This window comes from Lepus europaeus, chromosome 10 (assembly GCF_033115175.1).
Source record: "Lepus europaeus isolate LE1 chromosome 10, mLepTim1.pri, whole genome shotgun sequence".
NCBI classification, from domain to species: Eukaryota; Metazoa; Chordata; class Mammalia; order Lagomorpha; family Leporidae; genus Lepus; species Lepus europaeus.
In genome coordinates, this window is record NC_084836.1 from 68,972,025 (window position 1) to 68,996,417 (window position 24,393).

At 45.9% G+C, this 24,393-nt stretch overlaps 1 protein-coding gene and 1 pseudogene across 2 annotated transcripts in view; both read left to right on the forward strand.

Moving 5' to 3' along the window:
- Positions 1-6,697: 6,697 nt before the first annotated feature.
- The window catches only part of TFCP2 (transcription factor CP2), a 66,353-nt gene continuing 48,657 nt past the window's right edge, over positions 6,698-24,393 (forward strand). For both annotated transcript variants that reach the window (XM_062203655.1, XM_062203656.1), the window contains exon 1: positions 6,698-6,998. In XM_062203655.1, the coding sequence (XP_062059639.1) occupies positions 6,877-6,998 (122 nt within the window). In that variant the 5' untranslated portion in view covers positions 6,698-6,876. The remainder of the gene's footprint in view (positions 6,999-24,393) is intronic.
- On the forward strand, positions 18,321-18,421 carry LOC133769235 (U6 spliceosomal RNA; annotated as a pseudogene).

The window sequence follows — 24,393 nt, forward strand, 5'->3', positions numbered from 1 at the left end:
CTTGGGCCATCTTCCACTGTTTTCCCAGGCCATAGCAGAGAGCTGGATTGAAAGAGGAGCAACCGGGACTAGAACTGGCACCCATATGGGATGCTGGCACTTCAGGCCAGGGCTTTAACCCACTGCACCACAGCACAGGCCCCAGCCTATCCACTTCTAAGCTTGAGTGATCATGCTAGGGGGTTTCTATGCTTTGCCAAGTGTGATGTACGGAACTGCTGCTACTGTTCAAGAGTTTTGGATCATAGTTTCAGACCAGAGTCTCATGGGGAGGATGGGCTTCCTAGGATGGAGTCTCAGGTGCTCCAAATGGAGTCCCTAATGTCAAGGTGTTGCTTCAGCAGGGACCCAATTACTTGTCTGAGCTGCCTTCCAGAGTCTGTGTTAGTAGGAAGCTGCAACAGGGAACAAGAGCTGGGCATTGAATCCAGATATTCTGATTTATGGAATTTGAGTTTCCCAAGTAGTATCTTATCTATTATGTCTAACCCCTACTTCCAAAGCTGACCCATTTTCAAATTTGTTAGATTTCTAGGTGAGTACCTAGTGGTCTTTTCTTGGAGGCAGAGCTGCCTGGGCAGCCTCCGGAATCCCCTTTTTCTCTTTCTTTCTTTCTTTCTTTCTTTCTTTCTTTCTTTCTTTCTTTCTTTCTTTCTTTCCTTCCTTCCTTCCTTCCTTCCTTCCTTCCTTCCTATTTTCTCTTTTTATGAAAGGCAGAGGGAGAGAGAGAGAGAGAGAAAGAGAGAGAGACATCTTCCATCTGCTGGTTTACTCCCTAAATGTCCCCAAGGGCCAGAGCCCATTAGAAACCAGGGCCAGGAGCTTCTTCCAGGTTTTCCACGGGGGTGCAGGGACCCAAGCACTTGGGCCATCTGCTGTTGCTTTCCTAGGCACATTAGCAGGGAGCTAGATTTGAAGTAGAACAGCCAGGACTTGAACCAGCACGCATATGGGATGCTGGTGCTGCAGACTGGGGCTTTAACGAGCTGTGCCACAGTCCCAGACCCTCTAAATACTTCTAAAAGAACAGAACTCGTGGTGCTCTGGATAAAGCACCTTTGCCTTTTCAGAATACTTTTTGTTTTTTGAGGCCAGGCAGTGGGGCTGGGAGTCTGTGGGCCCCTCAGACATAGACAGAAATTCCTTCACAAGCAGCGGTGCCTAGAAAGCCGGTCTCCAGGCCAACTGGCCTCTCCCCACTAACAACTTCTTGTGCTGCACGTGTGACCCTGCAGCTTTAAATCACACCGTCAGGGTGGGGGCAAGCTTTCACTCAGAGCTGGCAGGGGAAGGGGCTGAGCCCCTGGGGAGAGTCAGACTGGTTCCAAGAGATCCCGGCTATCTGTGTGACCTTATGGCTTTAAATCACACCTCCAGGGCAGCTGCAATCTTCCACTCAGAGCTAGCAAAGGAGGAGGGGCTGAGCCCCTAAGGAGATAGTCTCCAGGAGACCCCTGCTACCTCCATGAGCCCCAAGCCAATCAACATACATATGAAACTCCTGTCCAATGGGCACCCCAATGGGATAACCCAACGAACAGACAGTAACGCCTTAAAAACCCGGGACACTTCCTCAAAGCCAGGGTCCCGCTCAGGCACTCTGCCTCGTCTCCTCTCTGATCAGACGCTTTCTCTGTCGCTTGCCAATCAAATGAAAGTTTCTTTTCTGTCTAATAAAAGTTTCTGCTTCTTTGCAAATTGTTTCCAGGCTTTTTATTTCTATACTAAGCTGAGGAAAAGAACCCATGAGACTCGCTCCTGCAACCGTCACCACCCTCCCCCTGACTGGTAACATTTTTGTTTTTAAAATCCATTCCTTTGGAGATACACTTCTGTAGATGAGAAAATATACCAATAAATCCAATATTCATTCTTAAGTAATTTTCTGAAAATTCAATATTCTCATCTCCACGAGTTTCAAGACTTATCTCTGAAAAGAAAAAAGAAGCAAATCCCTTGTAGGGTACAAGTATCCTCATACAGAGCATATCATGAGGACTGGATGCCCAGGCTGTGGGGTCAGTTTGATGTCACCGCTCTCAATTGGGTGGCCCTGGACAAGTCATTTAATTTTACTTTTTTTTTTTTAAAGATTTATTTATTTGAAAGTCATAGTTACACAGAGAGGCAGAGAGAGAGAGAGAGAGAGAGAGAGGTCTTCCATCCGCTGGTTCACTCCCCAGTTGGCTGCATCGGCTGGAGTTGTGCCAATCCAAAGCTAGGAGCCAGGATCTTCTTCTGGGTCTCCCATGCAGGTGCAGGGGCCCAAGGACTTGAACCATCTCCCACTGCTTTTCCAGGCCATAGCAGAGAGCTGGATGGAAGTGGAGCAGCTGAGACTCGAACTGGCACCCATATGGGATGCTGGCACTGCAGGTAGTGGCTTTACCTGCCACGCCACAGTGCCGGCCCCAAGTCATTTAATTTTTCTAAATTTATTTCCTTATCTAGGAAATGCATCTAATAATAATAGCTTCCTTCCAGGGTTGAGTGAAGATGAAATGAGATAGTACCTCTGAAGTACCTGGCTTGGGCTGACACCTAGGAGGGGCCGGGTACAGATGAGCCCACCATTGTTACTAGCTATTATCCACTCTGTGTGGGGACAGTTTCCAAGCTTACACCACCAGCAGAGAAGGCAGCTCTATAGGAAAAGGCCAACTAACACAATTAGGGATCTGGACTGTAGTTCCTGGGTCAGCTGCTAACTTATGCATTATCTGGTATATATTCAGGAATATAGAGACACGTATTTGGTGTGATGCAGTGGTTACGTCAGTGCTTGGAACGCCTGCATCCCATGTCAGAGTGCCCGGGTTTGAGTCCCAGCTCCACTTCTGATACAGCTTCCTGGGAAGCGGCAGATGATGGCGCTAATAGATGAGCTCCTGCCATCCGTGTAGGAGACTTGGACTGAGTTCTAGGCTGCTGGTTTGGGCCTGGCCCACCTCCTGCTCTTGTGGCTGTTTGGGGAATGAACCTGTGGATGGAAGATCTCTCTGTGTGTCTCTGTGTCTCTGACTGTCAAATATATAAATAAAAATTTTATAAAGAATGTATGGGGGCTGGCGTTGTGGTGTAGGAGGCTAAGCCTTGGCCTTTGGTGCCTGCATCCCATATGGGCACTGGTTTATGTCCTGGCTTCTGATCCAGCTCTCAGCTATGGCCTGGGAAAGCAGTAGAAGATGGCCCAAGTGCTTGGGCCCCTGCACCCACGTGGGAGACCCAGAAGAAGCTCCTGGCTTTGGATTGGCTCATCTCTCATCATTGCGGCCATTTGGGGAGTGAACCAGCAGATGAAACACCCCCCTCTCTCTCTCCCTCTCTGTAACTTTACTTTTCAAATACATAAACAAAACCTTAAAAAAGAAAATGCATTTTTTTGGGTAAGTTTTGAAGCATAAAAATGAAATAATCACCAGCCATGGCCCTACCACTTAAGTAAGTTTACTACTCTAACTATTGAAGTTACTGTTGTGTTTGTTCCCTAGCCCATTCCCCTGCCTTTCCTTAGATAGGGCCACCACTTAGAATTTTATTAGTTCATTCTTTTAAAAATGAATTTCTGGGCCAGCGCCGTGGCTTAACAGGCTAATCTTCTGCCTTGCGGCGCCGGCATACCGAGTTCTAGTCCCGGTTGGGGCACTGGATTCTATCCCGGTTGCCCCTCTTCCAGGCCAGCTCTCTGCTATGGCCCGGGAAGGCAGTGGAGGGTGGCCCAAGTCCTTGGGCCCTGCACCCACGGAGACCAGGAGAAGCACCTGGCTCCTGGCTTCGGATCAGCGAGATGCGCCGGCTGCAGCGGCCATTGGAGGGTGAACCAACAGCAAAAAGGAAGACCTTTCTCTCTGTCTCTCTCTCTCTTACTATCCACTCTACCTGTCCAAAAAAAAAAAAAAAAAAAAAGAAAGAAAGAAAAAAAAGAATTTCTGTATATTTCACTAAATGATATATTGCTTAATTTTGTTGTTGTTGTTGTTGTTTTTTAAAGATTTATTTATTTGAAAGAGTTACAGGGAGAGACTGCCAGAGAGAGAGAGAGAGATCGATCTTCCATCTGCTAGTTTACCCTCCAGATGGCCACAACAGTCAGGGTTGAGCTAGCTTGAAGCCAGGAGCCAGGAGTTTCTTCCGGGTCTCCCACATGAGTGACAAGAGCCCAAGCACTTGGACCATCTTCTGCTGCTTTTCCCAGGCCATTAGCAAGGAGCTGATCAGAAGTGGAACAGCCAGGACATGAATTGGCACCCATTATGGGATGTTGCTATATTACAATGCTGGCCCTGGGTTTTGAGCTTCGAAAAGGGTTATTCCACTGCATGAGGATTTCTGCATTTCTCCTCTCAATTCTGAGACTGATTTAGTCATGTGATTGAATACAGCTTTATTCATTTTCACTGCTGTGTAATACTTTACTCCACTCTAATTCGCACATTCTCTTGGTGGATATTAATTTTGTTCTGTTTTGTTTCTATAAACAATGCTGCCATGAACATTGGTGTACAACTCTCCTAGTATATATGTGCCAGAGTTTCTTTAAGGCATACATGAAAATACTTCGAAACATTTGTGAAAATGGAATTTAAAGGTTTATTTTGGTCCAAAAATTTTGGAATCCATGAATGTGAAGGGATCTTCAAAACTTTAATGAAAAATGTATATTATTGTAAAAAACTATGCATGGATTTCAAAAACTTTTTGTAACAAAATAAACTTGTCTTTTAAATCAATTCCCATTAACTTTTATGTATATAAGGGATAATTTTCATGATATTTCTAAAAGGTTGCAGTTGGTTTGATATTGACCATGCTGTCCTCTGAGTCTGTTTCCTCATAACAAACAAAAAAACTTCCATGAAGATCAAGTGAGATGACAGAGAGTGCTACTAAATCTATAATGTACCATACATTGTAATGCTAGAACAAAATGAACCCAATCTCTTTTTTGTAAAGATTTATTTATTTAATGGAAAGTCAGAGTTACAGAGAGAGAGGGAGGAACAGAGAGATTTTTGCTTTACTCCCCCAGATGGCCACAACGGCCAGGGCTGCACCAGGCTGAAGCCAGGAGCCAGGAGCTTCTTTCAGGTCTTTCATGTGAATGGCAGGGGCCCAAACAATTGTGCCATCTTCCACTGCTTCTCCCAGACCATTAGCAGGGAGCTGGATTGGAAGCAGAGCAGCCGGGATACAAACCAGTGTCCATTTGCGATGCTGGAATTGTAGGTTGTGGCTTTACTTGTTACATTACAACACTGGCCCCAATATGAACCCAATCATAACAGAAGCAGAACTGGGCTAGTGAGAGAATTAGAATCGCTAACATGTCAAGATTTTTAAAAATTTACTTTCATGGTAGAGAGAGAGAGAGAGAGAGAGAGAGAAACTGATGGAGAGAGATCTTCCATCTGCTGGTTCACTTCCAAAATGCCTGCAACAAGCTGGGCTGGGCCAGGCCAAAGCCAGGAGGTTGGAACTCCATCTGGGTCACCTGTGTGGATTGCAGGGCCCCAGGTAATAGAGCCATCATCCACTGCACATCAGTAGGAAGCTGGAGTCAGAAGCCAGAGCTGGGACTAGAATCCAGGTGTTATGAGTAGGCAAGTGTCCTGGAAAGTCTCAAGGACCACAGCAGAGAGCTGGCCTGGAAGAGGAGCAACCGGGACAGGACCGGTGCCCCGACTAGGACTAGAGGCCGGTGTGCTGGCGCCGCAGGTGGAGGATTAGCCTGTGAGCCGCGGCGCCAGATCTTTTAAATTCAAATACCCCTTTACCACAACCTTTTAAAAAACATATTTTAAAGGAACCCTGTCTCATAATTTTGTGTTCAAATGCATTAGGGAGGATGTGGGAGATGCCTATTGAATAAATGGACTCAGCGTGGTCAACACCTCCGCAGAGGTTTGAGATGGAGAATAAACAAGGAGCAAACGCGCGCACGGAGGGAGTATTCGGGAAACACCGTCCGCCAGTGCTGGGAGCGAGGTTCTTAAACCGGCGCCCCATGGTGCCACTCTGGAGCTCCAACTCAGTCAATGGTAGCGGGGGGACACTCGGGGCGTCGGATCCTCCGGATTATCCAGGCCACTTCCGGGGGCGGGGCGTCCTGACACATTAGCCTATCATCGCTGCCGAGGCCGAAGAAGTCTTTTCTTCATTGGTGAGTGTGTGTGTGACGTCACGTTCGCCGGGCCGGCGATGGGAAAAGGGCGCCATGATTGGTTGGCGCTGGAGCGGCGGGCCTTGGAGGGCCTTGGCGAGTCTGGCTTTCAATCCAGGGCCGGACTTTCTCCTTCCATGTTTCAAGGCCGTGGGGGGCTGCGGAGGGCGGGGAGTCGGCTCGGCGGAAAGCTCGACTTGGTTCTAAGAGCCGTGAGGTTGAGAAGGGGTGACCGGAAGTGATCTTGGTGCTGACCGGAAGCGAGGCCTGGAGGGGAAAGAGAGCGGGTCCCCGGAGGGAGGGGGGCTTTCCAGCAGAAGGGGGCGGGGGAAAAGGTGGAAAACGGCGTGGGAGCGCCGGGCTTGCTGCGGGTGGCTGCTGCTGGCCTGAGAGGAAAGCGGCGAGCGGCCGCTGCGAGCTCGGGGAGAGCCCACAGGGAGGGAGCGCGGGAGTTCGGTGTTGGCCCTGGGAAGTGTGGGGTGGTGAGCCGGGGGTGCGGGGCGGGGGCTCAGGCTCCGGAGAGCTGGGCAGGGGGGATTCTTGGCAGCCGAGAGCTAGGAGCCGAGGCGACTAGTTGGGCGGGCAGTGCGGGGCGGGCTGTGCGCTGGGAGCTCTCAGTTTGGAGTTTCCTCGCTGTCTTGGCGCCTTGAGAAGAACCACACGCTCCGCGCCTTTGTACCAGAAACGGTGTCTCCTGAGGCGCGGAGGGAGCCAGCATGGCCTGGGCTCTGAAGCTGCCTCTGGCCGATGAGGTGATCGAATCCGGGCTGGTGCAGGACTTCGATGCTAGCCTGTCCGGGATCGGCCAGGAGCTGGGCGCTGGAGCCTATAGCATGAGGTGAGTGAGGTTTTCCTTCTGAGTCGCCAAGGCGAGGAAGGGGAGTGGGGCGTGTGGAGTTTGAAAAGCTATCTGCCTTTGGCGGGGGAGGCTTTGGGTGGCGAGTGTCGTCGGCGGTCAGAGAAGAGTGGCCCTTGGATAGCACCCAGGGCTGTGGTGTAGCGTGGGAGACCCGGGGGCCGATCGTGGGTGCGGGTGGGCGAGGCTGGATGTATGGGAAGCTGCAGCCTGCGAGCTTGTTAGGGGTTCATCATGATGGGGGTCCACGATGCTTGTTGGAACGCAGTGAGGGGTCTTGGGGGAGCAGTTCCCGTGGCCGCTTCTTTTCACCGAGACAGAAGCTGCGAGATGACAGAGTGGCCGAGAATAGTTTCAGACGCTTCCAGACCTTCGTGTAAGGAGCCAGTGCGAGCGTGATCATAGGTTAAAGATCTCCTCTGAAGCCAGCTTGACTTTATCACTTGCTTGTTGACTACTTCATTCCTCCCGTTGGCTTGTTTCACTTACAGATATGTGGGAGAATCCGTGTAGAAATACTGAAACGTCTGCGACCGTAAGGTTAGGTTGACTTGTTGGGTTTCGGATGCATCATTTAATCTCAGTGAGGGAAGAGATGTTGAACTTAACACTTTTATTGGGTTTATGAGTTTTTAGGGGGTAAGATGCGCTTTATGGGGAAAGTGAACACATTTTTCATTCGGATAGCAAAATCCTTCAAGAATCATGCAAAGTCCCCCCCCCCCCCTTTTTTTCCTAATCCCTGCTAATTCAAAGTGGACTTTCCTCATTGAAATAAAATTGTGAGTTAGGACTTTGATATTCGGTATCTTCAGGAATGTTTGTGGTTGGAATAAAAAAGGCTATCTTGTATAAAGATTTTACTGATTTCCAGGAAAATCTGGGTTCTGCCATGCAGGGCTCTAAATCTACGTTTAACTGTAGTTTTCCCTGCCTTTATTTCTGTAGGCCTGACCATAGAGTGGGTGTTAACATGAAAGTAAATGCCTTGACCCTGAGCTTGCACTTCGTTTATGACATAATGTTTAATAATTCATGCTGCCACTCGTGTAGGTTACCACAACAAAAGTTTGATTACCGGTGTTTAGGGTGGAAATAACAAAATTAACTATCACTAATGCAGTATTACTCCGTAACACTCGTCATTACTCTGTAACATCATCAACAGATGTTCATTCATGGGTGTTCTTCACAGCTACTCGAATGGCTTACGTATTTACAGAGTTTGAATTTTTTTCCAGTATCAAATCCACAGCAGTTTTCAAACATCAGTTAATGTTTCTTCAGGAGTGCCGTGGGCCAAAATTTTAAATACTTTTTTCTTTGCTTTTTTTTTAACCTTTTTTTTTTCATGTGTTAAGTACTTGCCACCTTTCTTTTGATTCTTACACACATTTAATCTTTTGCGTTAACTTGTGTTGGTTTGATATTGGTTCTCAACTTTGTATTCCTGAGAATGATCTAAAGTGCTTATGAAAAATGTTTACAGGGGTCCATCTCTGAGGTGATTGTGGTATATGGACTCGGAGTCTGACTTTTTTGAAACAATTTTACTGATTTATTAGAGGGGGGAGAGAGAGAGACACTCCTATCTGCTCGTTCACTCCCCAAGTGCTGCCAGTGAGGTTGGGAGCTGGGAGCTGAGTCCAGGTTTCTCACGAGTGGAGCTGCAGGAACTCAGTCATCAGAGTCACCACTTCTCCCGTGGTCTGCATGAGCAGGAAGCAGGACTTGGGAAGCTGGTGGCAGGTGCCCAGCCCAGGCAGTGTGAGAAGGGTCATGGATGGGTGTCCTCACTGGCCACTGGGCTAAATGCTCCACTGTTTTTGAACTTTGTGAAGAAGAACTGAACTGTTTTATGTAATAGATGAATTAGGAACAAGGGTTCCTATTTCTCCGCTTTTCTCACTGACACTTGTTAGTTTCCATTAAAGAATTATGAAAGCCATTCTAGTGAGTGGGAAATAGTATGTCATTATAGTTCAGATTTGCATTTCCTTAATGACCAGTAATGTTGAACGTGATTTCATGTGGCTGTTGGCCATTTTGTATGCATTCTTTCTTAATTTTTTTTAACATTTATTTAATGAATATAAATTTCCAAAGTACAGCTTATGGATTACAATGGCTTTTTCCCCCCCATAATTTCCCTCCTACCCGCAACCCTCCCCTCTCCCGCTCCCTCTCCCCTACCATTCACATCAAGATTCTTTTTTCAATTTTCTTTATACACAGAAGATCAATTTAATATATATTAAGTAAAGATTTCAACAGTTTGCACCCACACAGAAACACAAAGTGTAAAATACTGTTTGAGTACTAGTTATAGCATTAAATCACAATGTATAGCACATTAAGGACAGAGATCCTACATGAGGAGTAAGTGCACAGTGATTCCTGTTGTTGACTTAACAAATTGACACTCTTGTTTATGGCATCAGTAATCACCCTAGGCTCTTGTCATGAGTTGCCAAGGCTACAGAGGCCTTTTGCGTTCGCTGACTCTGATCATATTTAGACAAGGTCATAGTCAAAGTGGAAGTTCTCTCCTCCCTTCAGAGAAAGGTACCTCCTTCTTTGATGACCCGTTCTTTCCACTGGGATCTCACTCGCAGAGATCTTTCATTTAGGTCATTTTTGTTCGTTTGTTTTTTGCCAAAGTGTCTTGGCTTTCCATGCCTGAAATACTCTCATGGGAGCTTTTCAGCCAGGTCCCAATGCCTTAAGGGCTGATTCTGAGGCCAGAGTGCTGTTTAGGACACCTGCCATTCTATGAGTCTGCTGTGTATCCTGCTTCCCATGTTGGATCGTTCTCCCTTTTCTATTCTATCAGTTAGTATTAGCAGACACTAGTCTTGTTTATGTGATCCCTTTGACTCTTAGTCCTATCAGTATGATCAATTGTGAACAGAAATTGATCACTTGGACTAGTGAGATGACATTGGTACATGCCACCTTGATGGGATTGAATTGGAATCCCCTGGTATGTTTATAACTCTACCGTTTGGGGCAAGTCAGCTTGAGCATGTCCCACATTGTACATCTCCTCCCTCACTTATTCCCACTCTTATATTTAACAGGGATCACTTTTCAGTTAAGTTTCAACACTTAAGAATAATTGTGTATTAATTATAGTGTTCAACCAATAGTATTAAATAGAACAAAAAAAAATACTAAAAGGGATAAAGTTCATCAACAGTCAGGGCAAGGGCTGATCAAGTCACTGTTTCTCATAGTGTCCATTTCACTTCAACAGGTTTCCTTTTTGGTGCTTGGTTAGTTGTCACCGATCAGGGAGAGCATATGATATTTATCCCTTTGGGACTGGCTTGTTTCACTCAGCATGAGGTTTTCCAGATTCCTCCATTTTGTTGCAAATGACCAGATTTCATTGTTTTTTACTGCTGTATAGTATTCTATACAATGATTTCATGTGGCTGTTGGCCATTTTGTATAGATTCTTTATTTATCTTTTTTTAAGATTTAATTATTTAGTTGAAAGGTAGAGTTACAGAGAGAGGGCGGGAGAGAGAGAGAAGAGAAAAGTACTGATCGTTTATCCACTGGTTCATTCCTTTCACTCTCTTGAAAGTGTGAGTTACACACAGAGAGAAGGAGAGGCAGAGAGAGAAAGAGAGAGGTCTTCCATCTGCTGGTTCACTCTCTGATTGGCCACAACGGCTGGAGCTGGGCCAATCCGAAGCCAGAAGCCAGGAGCTTCTTCTGGATCTCCTGCATGGGTGAGGGGCCCAAGGACTTGGGCCATCTTCTACTGCTTTCCCAGGCTGTAGCCGAGAGCTGGATTGGAAGTGGAGCTGGCTTTACGCCACAGTGCCAGCCGCTCCTTTCACTCTCTAAATGGCCACAACAGCCAGGACTGGGCCAGGCCAGAGCCAGGAGTCAGAGAATTCCATCTGAGTCTCTTATGTGGTTGCAGGGGCCCAAGCAATTGGGCCATCTTCTGCTGCTTTCTCAGGTGCATTAACAGGGAACCGGATTGGAAGTAGAGCATTGGGGACTTAAACCAGCACTCATGTGGGATTGGTTGCCAGTGTCATAGGCATTGGCTTAACCAGCTGTGCCACAGTGCTTTTTTTTTTTTTTTTTTTTTTGCCAGGCAGAGTTAGACAGTGAGAGAGAGAGAGAGACAAAGAGAGAGTTACAGACAGTGAGAGGGAGACAGAGAGAAAGGTCTTCCTTCCGTTGGTTCGCTTCCCTAATGGCCGCTACAGCCGGCGCTGAGCCAATCTGAAGCCAGGAGCAGTACTTCCTCCCGGTCTCCCATGCGGGTGCAGGGCCCAAGCACTTGGGCCATCCTCCACTGCCCTCCCAGGCCACAGAAGAGAGCTTAACTGGAAGAGGAGCAACTGGAACTAGTACCCGGTGCCCCAGTCGGGACTAGAACCCGGGGTGCTGGCGCTGCAGGCGGAGGATTAGCCAAGTGAGCCACAGCGCCGGCCCACAGTGCTAGTTTTTTATATTTATTTATTTAATTGAAAGTTGCAGTTAGAGAGAGAGAGAGAATCTTCATTCCGCTGGTTTGAAGTGGCTGCAACAGCCAGGGCAGAGCCAGGCCGAAACCTGGAGCCAGGAGCTTCATCCAAGTCTCCTACATAGGTAGCAGGGGCCCAAGCACCTGTGCCTTCCTCTGTTGCTTTTCCCAGGCCACCAGCAGGAAGCTGCATTGGAAGTGGAGCAGGCATTGCAGGCATGGGCTGAACCTGTTAAGTCACATTGTTGGCCCCCAAAGTGTTTAATTTTGATGAAGTGTGTTTTATCTGTATTTTCTGTAGTTGCTCATGATTTTGGTTTCAACTCTAAGCATTTATTGTCAAATTGGAAGTCTTGTGAATTTACTCCTATGGTTTCTAAGAGTTTTATAGTTTTAGCTATTATATTTAAGTCATCAATCCACTTTGAGTTAGTTTTTTTATTTGGAGTATGATAGTGAGCCAACTTCATTGTTTCTTGTGAGGACATCCAATTGTCCCAGCTACCATTTGTTTAAGAGATTATTCTTTTGCCTTTGAATGTTCTTGGCATCCTTTTCAAAAATCAATATGCCATATATTTGAAGGTTTTGTTTCTGGATTTTTTTTTTTTTTTTTGAGAGACACAGACGGGGAGGTGGGGGTGGAGTGCGGGTAGAAATCCACTGGAGAGAGAAATGCTTATAATGGCTGGAGCTGAAGCTTGGAGCCAGGAACTCAATCTAGGTTTCCCACATGGACAACAGGGACTCAATTGCTTGAGCCATTACTGGTGCTTCCCAATGTCTGCATTAACAGGTAGCCGGAATCAGAGTTTGGGCCAGGACTCGAACCCAGGCACTCTGATGTGGAATGTAGGCATCTTACATGGTCCGCTAACCACTTAGGCCAAATGCTTGCTCCCAGACTTGAGTTCTGTTCTGTTGGTTGATAGTCTATTCTTATGCCATTCCACACCATTGTGATTACTGTAGCTTTGTAATAGGGTTTTTTTTTTTTTTTTTTTTTTTTTAAAGATTTATTTATTTGAAAGGAAAGTCAGGTCAGAGTTACATAGTGAGAGAAAGAAAGGAAGAGAGAAAGGTCTTCCATCTGCTGGTTCACTCCCCAGTTGGCCGGAATGGCTGGAACTGCACTGATCTGAAGCCAGGAGCCAGGAATTTCTTCTGGGTCTCCCACGTGGGTGCAGGGGCTCAAAGAATTAGGCCATCTGCTTTCCCAAGCCATAGCAGAGAGCTGGATGGGAAGTGGAGCAGCTGGCATGTGAACTGGCACCCATATGGATGCCAGTACTGCAGTACCGGTAGATTTACCTACTATGCCACAGCGCCAGCCCCTGTAATAGATTTTGAATTTAAAAAGTGTAAGTCCTCCTACTGTGTTTTCCTTTTTCAGTATTTTGACTATTTGGAACTTTTGTTGTTCCTTGTGAATTTGAGGATAGACTTTTGTATTTCTAAAGAAGGCCATTGTTATTTTAATAGGGATTGTGTTGAATTCACAAATAGCTTTGGGGAAATTACCATTTTAACAGTATTATTTATCAATTAAAAAAATTTTTTTTGACAGGCAGAGTTAGACAGTGAGAGAGAGAGAGAGAAAGGTCTTCCTTTTTCCGTTGGTTCACCCCTCAAATGGGCACTACAGCTGGCGCACTGCGCCGATCTGAAGCCAGGAGCCAGGTGCTTCCACCTGGTCTCCCATGCAGGTGCAGGGCCCAAGCACTTGGGCCATCCTCCACTGCCCTCTCAGGCCACAGCAGAGAGCTGGACTGGAAGAGGAGCAACCAGGACAGAATCTGGTGCCCCGACTGGGACTAGAACCTGGTGTGCTGGTGCCGCAGTTGGAGGATTAGCCTAGTGAGCTGCGGCGCCGGCCTATTTATCAATTTATGAACATAGGATACCTATCTATTTACTCAGGTCATCTTTAGTTTTTCAGTGATGTTTCATAGTTTTCACATTAATCCTTGTACTTTATTTTGGATGCTATTATAAATTGAATTGTTTTCTTAATTTCCCTTTTGGACTATATTCATTGTTGGTATATGGAAACATAATTTTTGTGTGTTGGTCTGATACCCTGTGGCTCTTTTATTAGCTCTAGCTGTTATTATTTGTTTTGGGTTTTTTGTATATGTGGATTCTGTAGGATTTTTATATGAAGATTCATGTCATATGCAAATATAGTTTTCATCCTTTTCAATCTGTATGCCGCCTTTTTTCTTGCCTAATTGTTCTGGTAAGGACTTTTTTTTTTTTTTTTTTTTTTTTTTTTTGACAGGCAGAGTGGACAGTGAGAGAGAGACAGAGAGAAAGGTCTTCCTTTTGCCGTTGGTTCACCCTCCAATGGCCGCCGCGGTAGCGCGCTGCGGCCGGCGCACCGCGCTGTTCCGTTGGCAGGAGCCAGGTGCTTCTCCTGGTCTCCCATGGGGTGCAGGACCCAAGAACTTGGGCCATCCTCCACTGCACTCCCTGGCCACAGCAGAGAGCTGGCCTGGAAGAGGGGCAACCGGGACAGGATTGGTGCCCCGACCGGGACTAGAACCCGGTGTGCCGGCGCCGCAAGGCGGAGGATTAGCCTAGTGAGCCGCGGCGCCGGCCGGTAAGGACTTTTAATACTGTGTTGAATAGCAGTATTGAAAGTAAGCATCTTTGGCTGGCACCGTGGCTCACTAGGCTAATCCTACACCTGCGGCGCCGGCACCCTGGGTTCTAGCCCCGGTTGGGGCGCTGGTTCTGTCCCGGTTACTCCTCTGCTGTGGCCCGGGAAGGCAGTGGAGGATGGCCCAAGTGCTTGGGCCCTGCACCCGCATGGGAGACCAGGGAGAAGCACCTGGCTTCTGGCTTCGGATCAGCGCAGTGTGCTGGCCATAGTGGCCATTTGGGAGGTGAACCAATGGAAAAAGGAAGACCTTTCTCTCTGTCTCTCTCTCTCTCTCTCACTAACTCTGCCTGTCCAAAAAAAAAAAAAAAAAAAAAAAAAAGAAAGTAGGCACCTTTGGAGCTGGCACTATGGTGTAGAAGGTGAAGCCTCTGCCCGTAGCACTGGCATCCCATTTGGGCAGTGGTTCGAGTCCCAGGTGCTCCACTTCTTATCCAGCTCCCTGCTAATGTGCCTGGGAAGGCAGCAGAAGATGGCCCAAGGCTTGGGCTGCCGTACGGTGGGAGACTCAGAAGACGCTCCTGGCTCCTGGTTTCAGATTGGCCCAGCCACAGTCATTGCTGCCATTTGAGGAGTGAACCAATGGATAGAAGATCTCTCTCTCTGTGTTCACTCTGCTTTCAAATAAATAAGTAAATCTTAAAAAAAAAGAAAGTGACTATTTTTGTTTCATTCATGATTTTTTTAAAAAGATTTATTTATTTTACTTGAAAGTCACAGTTACACAGAGAGAGGAGAGTCAGAAAGAGAGAGAGAGAGAGAGAGAGGGGTCTTCCATCTGCTGGTTCACTCCCCAGATGGCCACAACAGCCAGAGCTGTGCCGATCCGAAGCCAAGAGCCAAGAGCCAGGAGCTTCTTCTGGGTCTCCCATGTGGGTGCAGGGCCCAAGCACTTGGGCCATCCTCCACTGCCTTCCTGGGCCACAGCAGAGGAGCATACTTCTACTGCTTTCCCAGGCCATAGCAGAGAGCTGGATTGGAAGTGGAGCAACTGGGTCTTGAACCAGTGCCCATATGGATGCCAGCACTGTAGGCGGTGGCCTTACCTGCTACGCCACAGAGCCAGCCCAGATTTTTTTTTTTTTTTTAAGATTTTGTTTATTTGAGAGGCTGAGTTACAGACAGAGAAAGGGAGAGATACAGAGAGAGGTCCTCCATCCGCTGGTTCACTACTCCCCAAATGTCTATATGCAATGGCCAGAGTTGAGATGATCCAAAGCCAGGAGCCAGGAGCTTTCTCCAGGTCTCCCACATAAGTGCAGGGGCCCAAGCATTTGGGCCATCCTCCACTGCCTTCTCAGGCCATAGCAGAGAGCTGGCTCAGAAGAGGAGCAGCTGGGACTAGCACCGGTACCCATATGGGATTCCGGTGGTGCAGGCAGAAGCTTAGGCCACTACGCTATAGCACCAGCCCTCATTCATGATCTTAAGGGGAAGGCTTTTTTTTTTTTTTTTTTTTTTTGACAGGCAGAGTGGATCGTGAGAGAGAGAGAGACAGAGGGAAGAGTCTTCCTTTTTGCCGTTGGTTCACCCTCCAATGGCCACTGCGGCCAGCACATCGTGCTGATCTGAAGCCAGGAGCCAGGTGCTTATCCTAGTCTCCCGTGCGGGTGCAGGGCCCAAGGACTTGGGCCATCCTCCACTGCCTTCCTGGGCCATAGCAGAGAGCTGGCCTGAGGGAGGGGCAACCGGGATAGAATCTGGCACCCCAACCGGGACTAGAACCCGGTGTGCCAGCGCCGCAAGGCGGAGGATTAGCCTGTTAAGCCAGGGTGCCGGCCAAGGGGAAGGCTTTTTGCCTTTCACTATTGAACTATGAGTTTTTAATAAGTGTCCCTTTAATATTAAGGGAGTTTTGTTCTATACCTGGTTCATTGAATATTTGTGTGTATGTTTATTGTGGTACAGAACATAAAAATTTACCATGGTAGCCATATTTATTATGTATATAGTTCAGTGACATTATTAACATTGTTGTGCAGCCATCACATGATCTATCTCTAGAACTTTTTCATCATCCCAATCTGAAGTGTTGTTCTCATTAAACACTAACCTCCCATATTCTCTCCACCCACACCCTGGTATCCACCACTCTACATTCTGTCTCTGAATTTGACTACTCTAGGAACTTCATTTATGTGGAATCATACGATATTTGTCCTTTTGTGATTGACTCATTCACTTTGCATAAGGTCTTAGAGGTTTTGCTGGATGTTTTTATTGTGGAAAAAATATTGAATTTTGTCAAATATCTTTTCTGTGTCTATGCAGATAATATGTGATTTATACATTTGACTGATCTCTTTGTGTTGCATCGCCCTTGCGTTCATGAAACAAATGTCATTTGGTCTTAGTGTATAATCTTTTTATTAATTAGGGATATTAGTTTGTAGTTTCTTTGTGATAATCTTATTAGCTTTGATGTCAGGGTAATGTGGACCTCATTAATATTAGGCAATGTTCTTTGCTAAATTTTGAAGGACTTTGAGTTGGTTTAGTGTTAATTTTTTGACTGGTAGACTCCACACATGTGCCCATCTGGTCCTGAATTTTCCTGGTTGGGAGATATTTTATTATTGATTTGGTCTCTTGTTAGAAGTTGTTGAGACTTTATTTCTTCTTGAGTCAGTTTTGGTTCTTTGTATGTTTCTAGAAATTTGTTCCACAAATTACCTAACATGCTGGTGTACAGTTCACAGTATTCTCTTATTATCTTTTTTTGTAAGATCAATAGTAATAGCCCCCATTTCATTTCTGGTTTTATTGATTTGTGTCTTTTTCCAAATCAGTCTCGCTAAGAATTTGTCAATTTTGTTGATCTTTTTAAACAACTGAATTTTGGTTTTGTTAATTCTCTTTACCTTTTTTAAATTACATTTTAAAATTTATATATAGAGAGGATTCACTTTATTTTTTTTTAAGGTTTATTTATTTATTGAAGGCAGAGTTACAGAGAGAAGGAGAGAGAGACAGAGAGAAATCTTCCTTCTGCTAGTTCACTCCCCAATTGACTGCAATGACCAGAGCTGGGTCTATCTGAAGCCAAGAGCCAGGAGCTTCTTCCAAGTCTCTCACATGGGTGCAGGTGCCCAAGCACTTGGGCCATCCTCCACTGCTTTCCCAGGCCATTAGCAGGAGCTGGATTGGAAGTGGAGCTGCCAGGACTTAAACAGGTGCAGGCATAGCAGGTTGAGGCTTAACCCACTATGCCACAGCATTGGTCCCATTTCCTTGCTTTTTAAAACAATCTGTATTTCATTTATTTCTATTATTTACTACTCCCCCCCCCCCCCTTTAAGGATTATTTTGTTTATTTGAAAGGCAGAGTTAAGAGAGAGGGAGAGAGAGATCTTCCATCTGCTACTTCACTCCCCAAATGGTTGCAATGGCTGGAGCTGGGAGAGGCCAAAGACAGGAGCCAGGAGCTAGGGCTTCATCTGGGTCTCCCACATGGGAACAGGGGCCCAAGGACTCAGGTCATTTGGGACTCAAATGGTGCCTATATGGGATGCTGGCGTCTCAGGCAGCAACTTAATCTGCTACGGCACAGCGCCGGCCCCATTTTCTTCCTTCTTTTGACTTCGGGTCTAGTTTGTGCTTCTTTTTCTATCTCCTTAATGTATGAAGTTAGATTATGATCCTGAGGGCTCCCCCCTCCCCCTTTTAAAAATTATTTATTCATTTGAAGTAGTTACAGCGGGGGAGAGACGCGAAGAGATCATCTGTCCGCTGGTTCACTTCCCACATGGCCGCAATGCACAGCGCTGGTCCGGGCCAAAGATGAAGCCAGGAACTTCATCCAGGTCTCCCACATGGGTAGCAGGAGCTCAAACTCTTGGGCCATCTTTTGCTGCTTTTACCAGGCCACTAGCCAGGAACTGGATTGAAAGTGGAGCAGCTGGAACACACACTGGGGTCCTTGCGGAATGTCAGTGATGCATAAGGTGGCTTTACCTACTACTCCATAATTCTGGCTCCTTTCCTTCTGTTTTTAATGCAGGCTTTTAAAGCCCAAGTTTCCCTCTAGCATTGCTCTCAATGCATCCATTATGATTTGGCATTTGTGTTTTCACTTCTATTTGTTTCAAAGTACTTTCTCATTTCCCTAGTGATTCCCTCTTTCACCCATGGGTGTTTTCAGAGATGTTTAGTGCTCACTTCAGCACATACACTGAAACTGCAGCCATACAGAGATTAGCATAGCCCCTGTGCCAGGAAGGCATACCAGTTCGTGAAGTGTTCCATATTTTAAAATTTCAGTTAAACAGGAGCTGAAGAATGTTAGATGCTGTACCACATGCTGAAATTCACTAAAATGTACCAGTCTTTTTCTTATCAAGCATTCCTTTGGATGCTGCAAGTGTTTGATTGGACCCAGAGTTCTAAAGCGTTTGCTTTAAGCAGTTCTTGCCATCTCAGTAGTCGTTTTGATGGAGGAACCAGTTCCCAGAGTTTACTGCTCTGTCATCTGCTCTGACTCTGTCCCAAATTTTCAACAGCCATTTTAATGAGCCTAGCTCTACTTCCAATCTCTCACTGTCACGCTCTCTCTCTCTCTCTGTCTCTCTCTCTCTCTCTCTCTCTCTCACACACACACACACACACACTCCATCCTATTTTCTACATAGAAGCCTTTCTAAGTGCCTGTATGTTTTATTCTGTAAAAGAATATTTCGGAGAATATTCTGGGAAGACATTGAAGTAGGAAGTACCAGAAATCTGTTCCCCATATAGAAAATAGCACTGGCGGAATCTGTTTGTGAGGACTCTTTGGAACTTACTGAAGTCTTGCAAGTGCCAGAGGAATTAATTTCAATTTACATCCAGGGTTAGATTGTAACTGTGGTTAATTTCAGTGTTGAGCCCAGTAGCAGCTGTTCATCACGGACTCACAGCAGCTGTGCACATGTTCTCAGAGCAGTTTGCACAAAGCTTGTGGGGCCCAGGGTAGTCAAGAAGGGTGCAGTCTTCCAAATATCAGGGGTTTGTGCTCTGGTTATAATTTCTGCTTTTGATCACGTGAGTGATCAGAAGAGGCAGAGGCCAGTGTTGCTCTATCTTCTGCTTTCATTGCAAGACTCTCTATTCCACTTGAAGCAATGTCGGAGAAATTTAAAGGGTTGGTACTTCACATTTTCCCCCCTTCATTTTTCTTTACTTTCCCTTTTGCGAGCCAGAAATTGAAGAGTAGTGCAATCAAAGGCAAATCAAAATATGCAGGGAATTAGGAAGCTGTTGTGCACTCAGGGGAAGGTGCAAGCTCAGAAAAGACCCAAGAAGATGACAGATTTATACTTCCGGCTGATCCTCTGCACAGAGATGCCAACAGCAGTAAAAAACGAAAACACAAGCCCGGGGGAAGGGAGAGAACATAATTTCTGGAGGTGCTGTGTTATTGGATAAAATATCCAATCTTCAACAAAGTAATTACAAGGCATGAAAAGAAGCAGGAATATATGACTCATTCAACATGAAAAACCAACACTGTTCCTGAAAAAGAACCTATAATGGTTATACTAAAGACTTTAAAACACTTTTTTTTTTTTTTAAATTTATTTTTTATTTGAAAGTCAGAGTTACAGAGAGGCAGAGGCAGAGGGAGAGAGAGTGGTCTTCCATCTGTTGGTTCACTCCCCAAATAGCTACAATGGCTGGAGCTGTGCCTACCTGAAGCCAGGATCCAGGAGCTTCTTCTGGGTCTCCCATGCCAGTGCAGGTGCCCAAGGCCTTGAGCCATCTTCTACTGCTTTCCCAGGTCACAGCAGAGAGCTGGATCAGAATTGGAACAGCTGGGACTCAAACCGCTGCCCATATGTGATGCTGGCACTGTAGTCATCCAAGGCAGTTTTATGCGCTATGCCACAGTGCTGGCCCCAGCAGATTTCTTAGAAACTTTGGAAGCCAGGAGGCAGTGCATTCATATGGCCGGTGCTGCGGCTCACTTGGCTAATCCTCTGCCTGTGGCGCCGGCACCCCGGGTTCTAGTCCTGGTTGGGGCACCGGATTCTGTCCTGGTTGCTCCTCTTCCAGTCCAGCTCTTTGCTGTGGCCCGGGAGGGCAGTGGAGGATGGCCCAAGTGCTTGGGCCCTGCACCTGCGTGGGAGACCAGGAGGAAACACCTGGCCCCTGGCTTCGGATCAGTGCAGTGTGCCGGCCATAGAGGCCATTTTGGGGAGTGAACCAACGGAAAAAGGAAGACCTTTCTCTTTGTCTCTCTCTCTCTCACTGTCTAACTCTGCCTGTCCAAAAAAAAAAAAAAAAAAAAAAAAAAGTGAAGGGGAAATTATGATGTTTTCAAATAAACAAAAACTGAGGGAGTTTGTTACCTGCCCTGTAGGAATTCTAAAGGGAGTCCTACAGATTGAAATGAAAGGATACTAGGCAGTAACTTAAAAGTTGTATGAACAGGACTGGTGCTGTGGCACAGTGGTTAAAGCCCTGGCCTGAAGTGCCGGCGTCCCATGTGGGCTCTGGTTCTAGTCCTGGCTGCTCCACTTCTGATCCAGCTTTCTGCTATGGCCTGGGAAAGGTGTAGAAGTTGGCCCAAGTCCTTGAGTCCCTGCACCCACGTGAGAGACCCGGAAGAAGCTCTTGGATCCTGGCTTCGGATCAGCTCAGCTCCCGCCATCATGGCCATTTGGGGAGTAAACCAGCATATGAAAGATCTCTCTACCTTTCTCCGTAATTCTTTCAAGTAGATAAAAATAAATATTAAAAAAAAAAAGTTGTATGAAGAATTAAAAGTCTCAGTAAAGTAAATACACAGGTAATTATAAAAGTATTATGGTAGTGGTGGTGTTTAACTTCTCTTTTTGTTTTGTACATGATTTGAGACTAACATTGAAATAAAAACAATTATTAATCTAAGAAGTAGAATGATCATAGTTGGCTTGTGACTGTACATTTCATTTTCTACATAATTTAAGAGATAAATGAATTAAATATCATTAGTTTATGATTTTGGGCACAGTGTATAAAGATGTAATTTTATACCATCAACAACTGAAAGAAGTGAGGACAGAGCTGTTAAAGGAGCAGAGTTTGTGTATGTTACTGAATGAAGCTGGTGTATATTCAAATTAGTATTATAAATTTATGGTACAGCTGTGATCCCCCTGATACCATGAAGAATATAGCTAGAGTATACATGAAGGGTGGGTGTTAGGCACAGCAGTTAGGCCGCTTCCTAGGGTGCCAGCATCTGGTGTGGGAATATCTGGGTTCAAGTCCCAGGTCTCCTCTTGATCCAGCTTCCTGCTAAAAGGCAGCGGATAGTGACTCAAGTATTTGTGTCCCTTCCACTCAGGTGACACACCTGGATTTACTTCCAGGCTCCTGGCTTTGGCCCTTCTAGCCCTGGCTGTTGTGGGCATTTGGAAGAGTGAATCAGTGAGTGGGAGATCTCTTTTTCTGTCTCTTCGCTTTTCAAATAAATGAATAATAAAAAAATATTTATTTGAAAGGGAAAGTGACAAAGTGGGAGAGATGAGAGATCTTGCATCTGCTGGTTCACTCCCCAGCTGGTGACAGCAGCCAGGTCTGGGCCAGGCTGAAGCCAGGAACCAGGAACTCCATCCTGGTCTCCACATGGGTGGCAGGGGCCTAAGCTCTTGGGCAGTTCTTGCTGTCTTTCCATGCCCACAAGCAGGAAGCTGAATCATAAGCTGAGTAGCTGGAACTTGAACTGGTACTCTGATATGGGATGCTGGCATCAGGAGCAGTAGTTTAACCTGTTGTGCCACAATGCCAGCCCCTTAATAAGTGCTTTTTCTTAAAAATGCATACACAAAAGGAAATGAGAGAAGAATTTAAACGTTTGACTACAGAATTAATAAAGATACAAAAGAAAACAGTAACGCAGGAATGAGGGATGGAAATTACAAGGCCCATATAAGAAAGCAAATAGCAAAATGATAGAAGTCTCTTCCTAGTAATCACTCCATATCTAAATGGTTTATCCTCTCCAAACAAAAAGCAGAGATTGACAAAATGGAGTTTTTTCTTTAAAGATTTATTTATTAATTTATTTGAAGGGCAGAGTGATAGAGACAGAGATTGTCCATCTGCTGGTTCACTCCCCAGATGGCTGCCACAGCCAGGGCTGGGCCAGGCTGGAGCCAGGAGCCAGGAATTCTATACTGAAATTCCCACATGAGTGGCAGAGGCCCAAGCACTTGGCCATTTTCCACTGCCTTCCCTGGCACATTAGCAGAGAGCTGTATCGGAAGCAGAGTAGCTGGGTCTCGAACTCTGATGGGATTTTGGCGTTACAAGTGTGCCTTTATTCACTGTGCCACAACACTGGTCCCCAGAATGGAATTTTTTGAAGTCCAACTTTATGCTACCCACAAAAATTCCAAAATACAAATAGGTTGAAACTGAAAAGATGGCAAAAGATATTCAGTGCAAATGGTAACCAGAAGAAAATGAGGGTTGTCTATACTCATATCCAACAAGGTAGACTTTACATTTAAAAAAGATTATAAGCAAAAAAGGACATTATATATAAGTAAAAGGTTCAATACAGCAAAAACATATAATAGTTGTAAACATTTACGCATCTAATAACAGACCCTCATAGTATATGAAGCACAAGTTTACAGAATTGAAGTAAGAAAGAATTCTACAGTAGTTGGAAGGGAAAGCATTTGACTTCCCAGATCAACCCAGGTGTGCATCCTGTTGCCAGTTTCCTGCTCACACACACCCTGTGAGGCAGCAGGAGGTGGCTAAACTGGTTGAGTTCCTGCCACTGTGTAGGAGACCTGGATTGAGTTCCCAGTTCCTGGCTCTGGCCTGACCCAGTCCTGGGCATTGTGGGAAGTGAGCCAGCAAATTGAAGTAGTGTTGTTGTTGTTTTCTCTCTCTCTCTCTCTCTCTCTCTCTCTCTCTCTGTTTTCCTCTTTTAAAAAAAAAGTCATTAGTTGTATCAGTATTCCATTCTCAATAATAGATAAAACAAGACACAAGTAAGGAAACAAGGCTAGAATAAAACAATAAAGCAACTAATCAGACATAGAGAACATTGTGGCCAACAATAACAGAATACACATTCTTTGTAAGTGTACATGGGACTTTTTTTTAAAAGATTTATTTATTTATTTGAAAGAGTTACAGAGAGAAGGAGAGGCAGGGAGTGAGAGAGATTCTATCTGCTGGTTCACTCCCCAATTGGACTCAATGACTGCAGCTGTGCCGATCTGAAGCCAGGAGCCAGGAGCTTCTTCGGGTCTCCCACGCGGGTGCTGGGGCCCAAGGACTTGGGCCATCTTCTGCTGCTTTCCCAGGCCATAGCAGAGAGCTGGATCAGAAGTGGAGCAGCTGGGACTCAGTCCGGTGCCCATATGGGATGCCAGCACTGCAGGTGGCAGCTTCACCCATGATGCCACAGCACTGGCCCCAACATGGGACATTTTCTAGGCTAGACCATATGCTAGGTTACAAATCAAGTCTCAGTCCATTTTATTTTTTAAAGATTGATTGATTTATTTGAAAGAGTTACATAGAGAAAGAGAGGCAAAGAGAGAGGTCTTCCATCTGCTGATTCACTCCCCAGTTGGCTGCAATGGCCAGAGCTGCGCTGATCGGAAGCCAGGAGCCAGGAGCTTCAGGGTCTCACACACTGGTGCAGGGGCCCAAGGACTTGGGCCATCTTCTACTTCTTTTTCAGGACATAGCAGAGAGCTGGATTGGAAGTGGAACAGCCGGGACTAGAACTGGGAGCCCATTTGGGATGCTGGCACTGAAGGCGGTAGCTTTACCTGTGCTACACCACAGCGCTGGCCCCGTCATTAGATTTTAGGTAGACAGCATACAGAGTATGTTCTCTTAACACCACAGGAAATCAGTAACTGAAGGAAGATGGGAAATTTGGGAATTTGTGGAAATTAAACAACACCTGTTTAAATGAACAGTGGATTGAAGGGAAGTCCTGAGAGACAAATGAAAACAAAACCACAACATATCAAAACTTACGGGACACAGAGAGCCGTGCTCAGGGAAATTTGCACTGGCAAGTGCTTACATTAAGGAACAAGAAAGATCTCACATCAACAACTTTACAACTTAAAGAGCCAGAGAGAATCAAACTGAGCCCAAAGCCAGCAGAAGCAGAGAAATAACAAAGGTGAGAACAGAAATGGGCCAGTGAAGTCCTGCAGCAGTGAGCCCGCGCCTGGGGCACTGGCATCCCTCATGAGCATCAATTCGAATTCCAGCTGCTT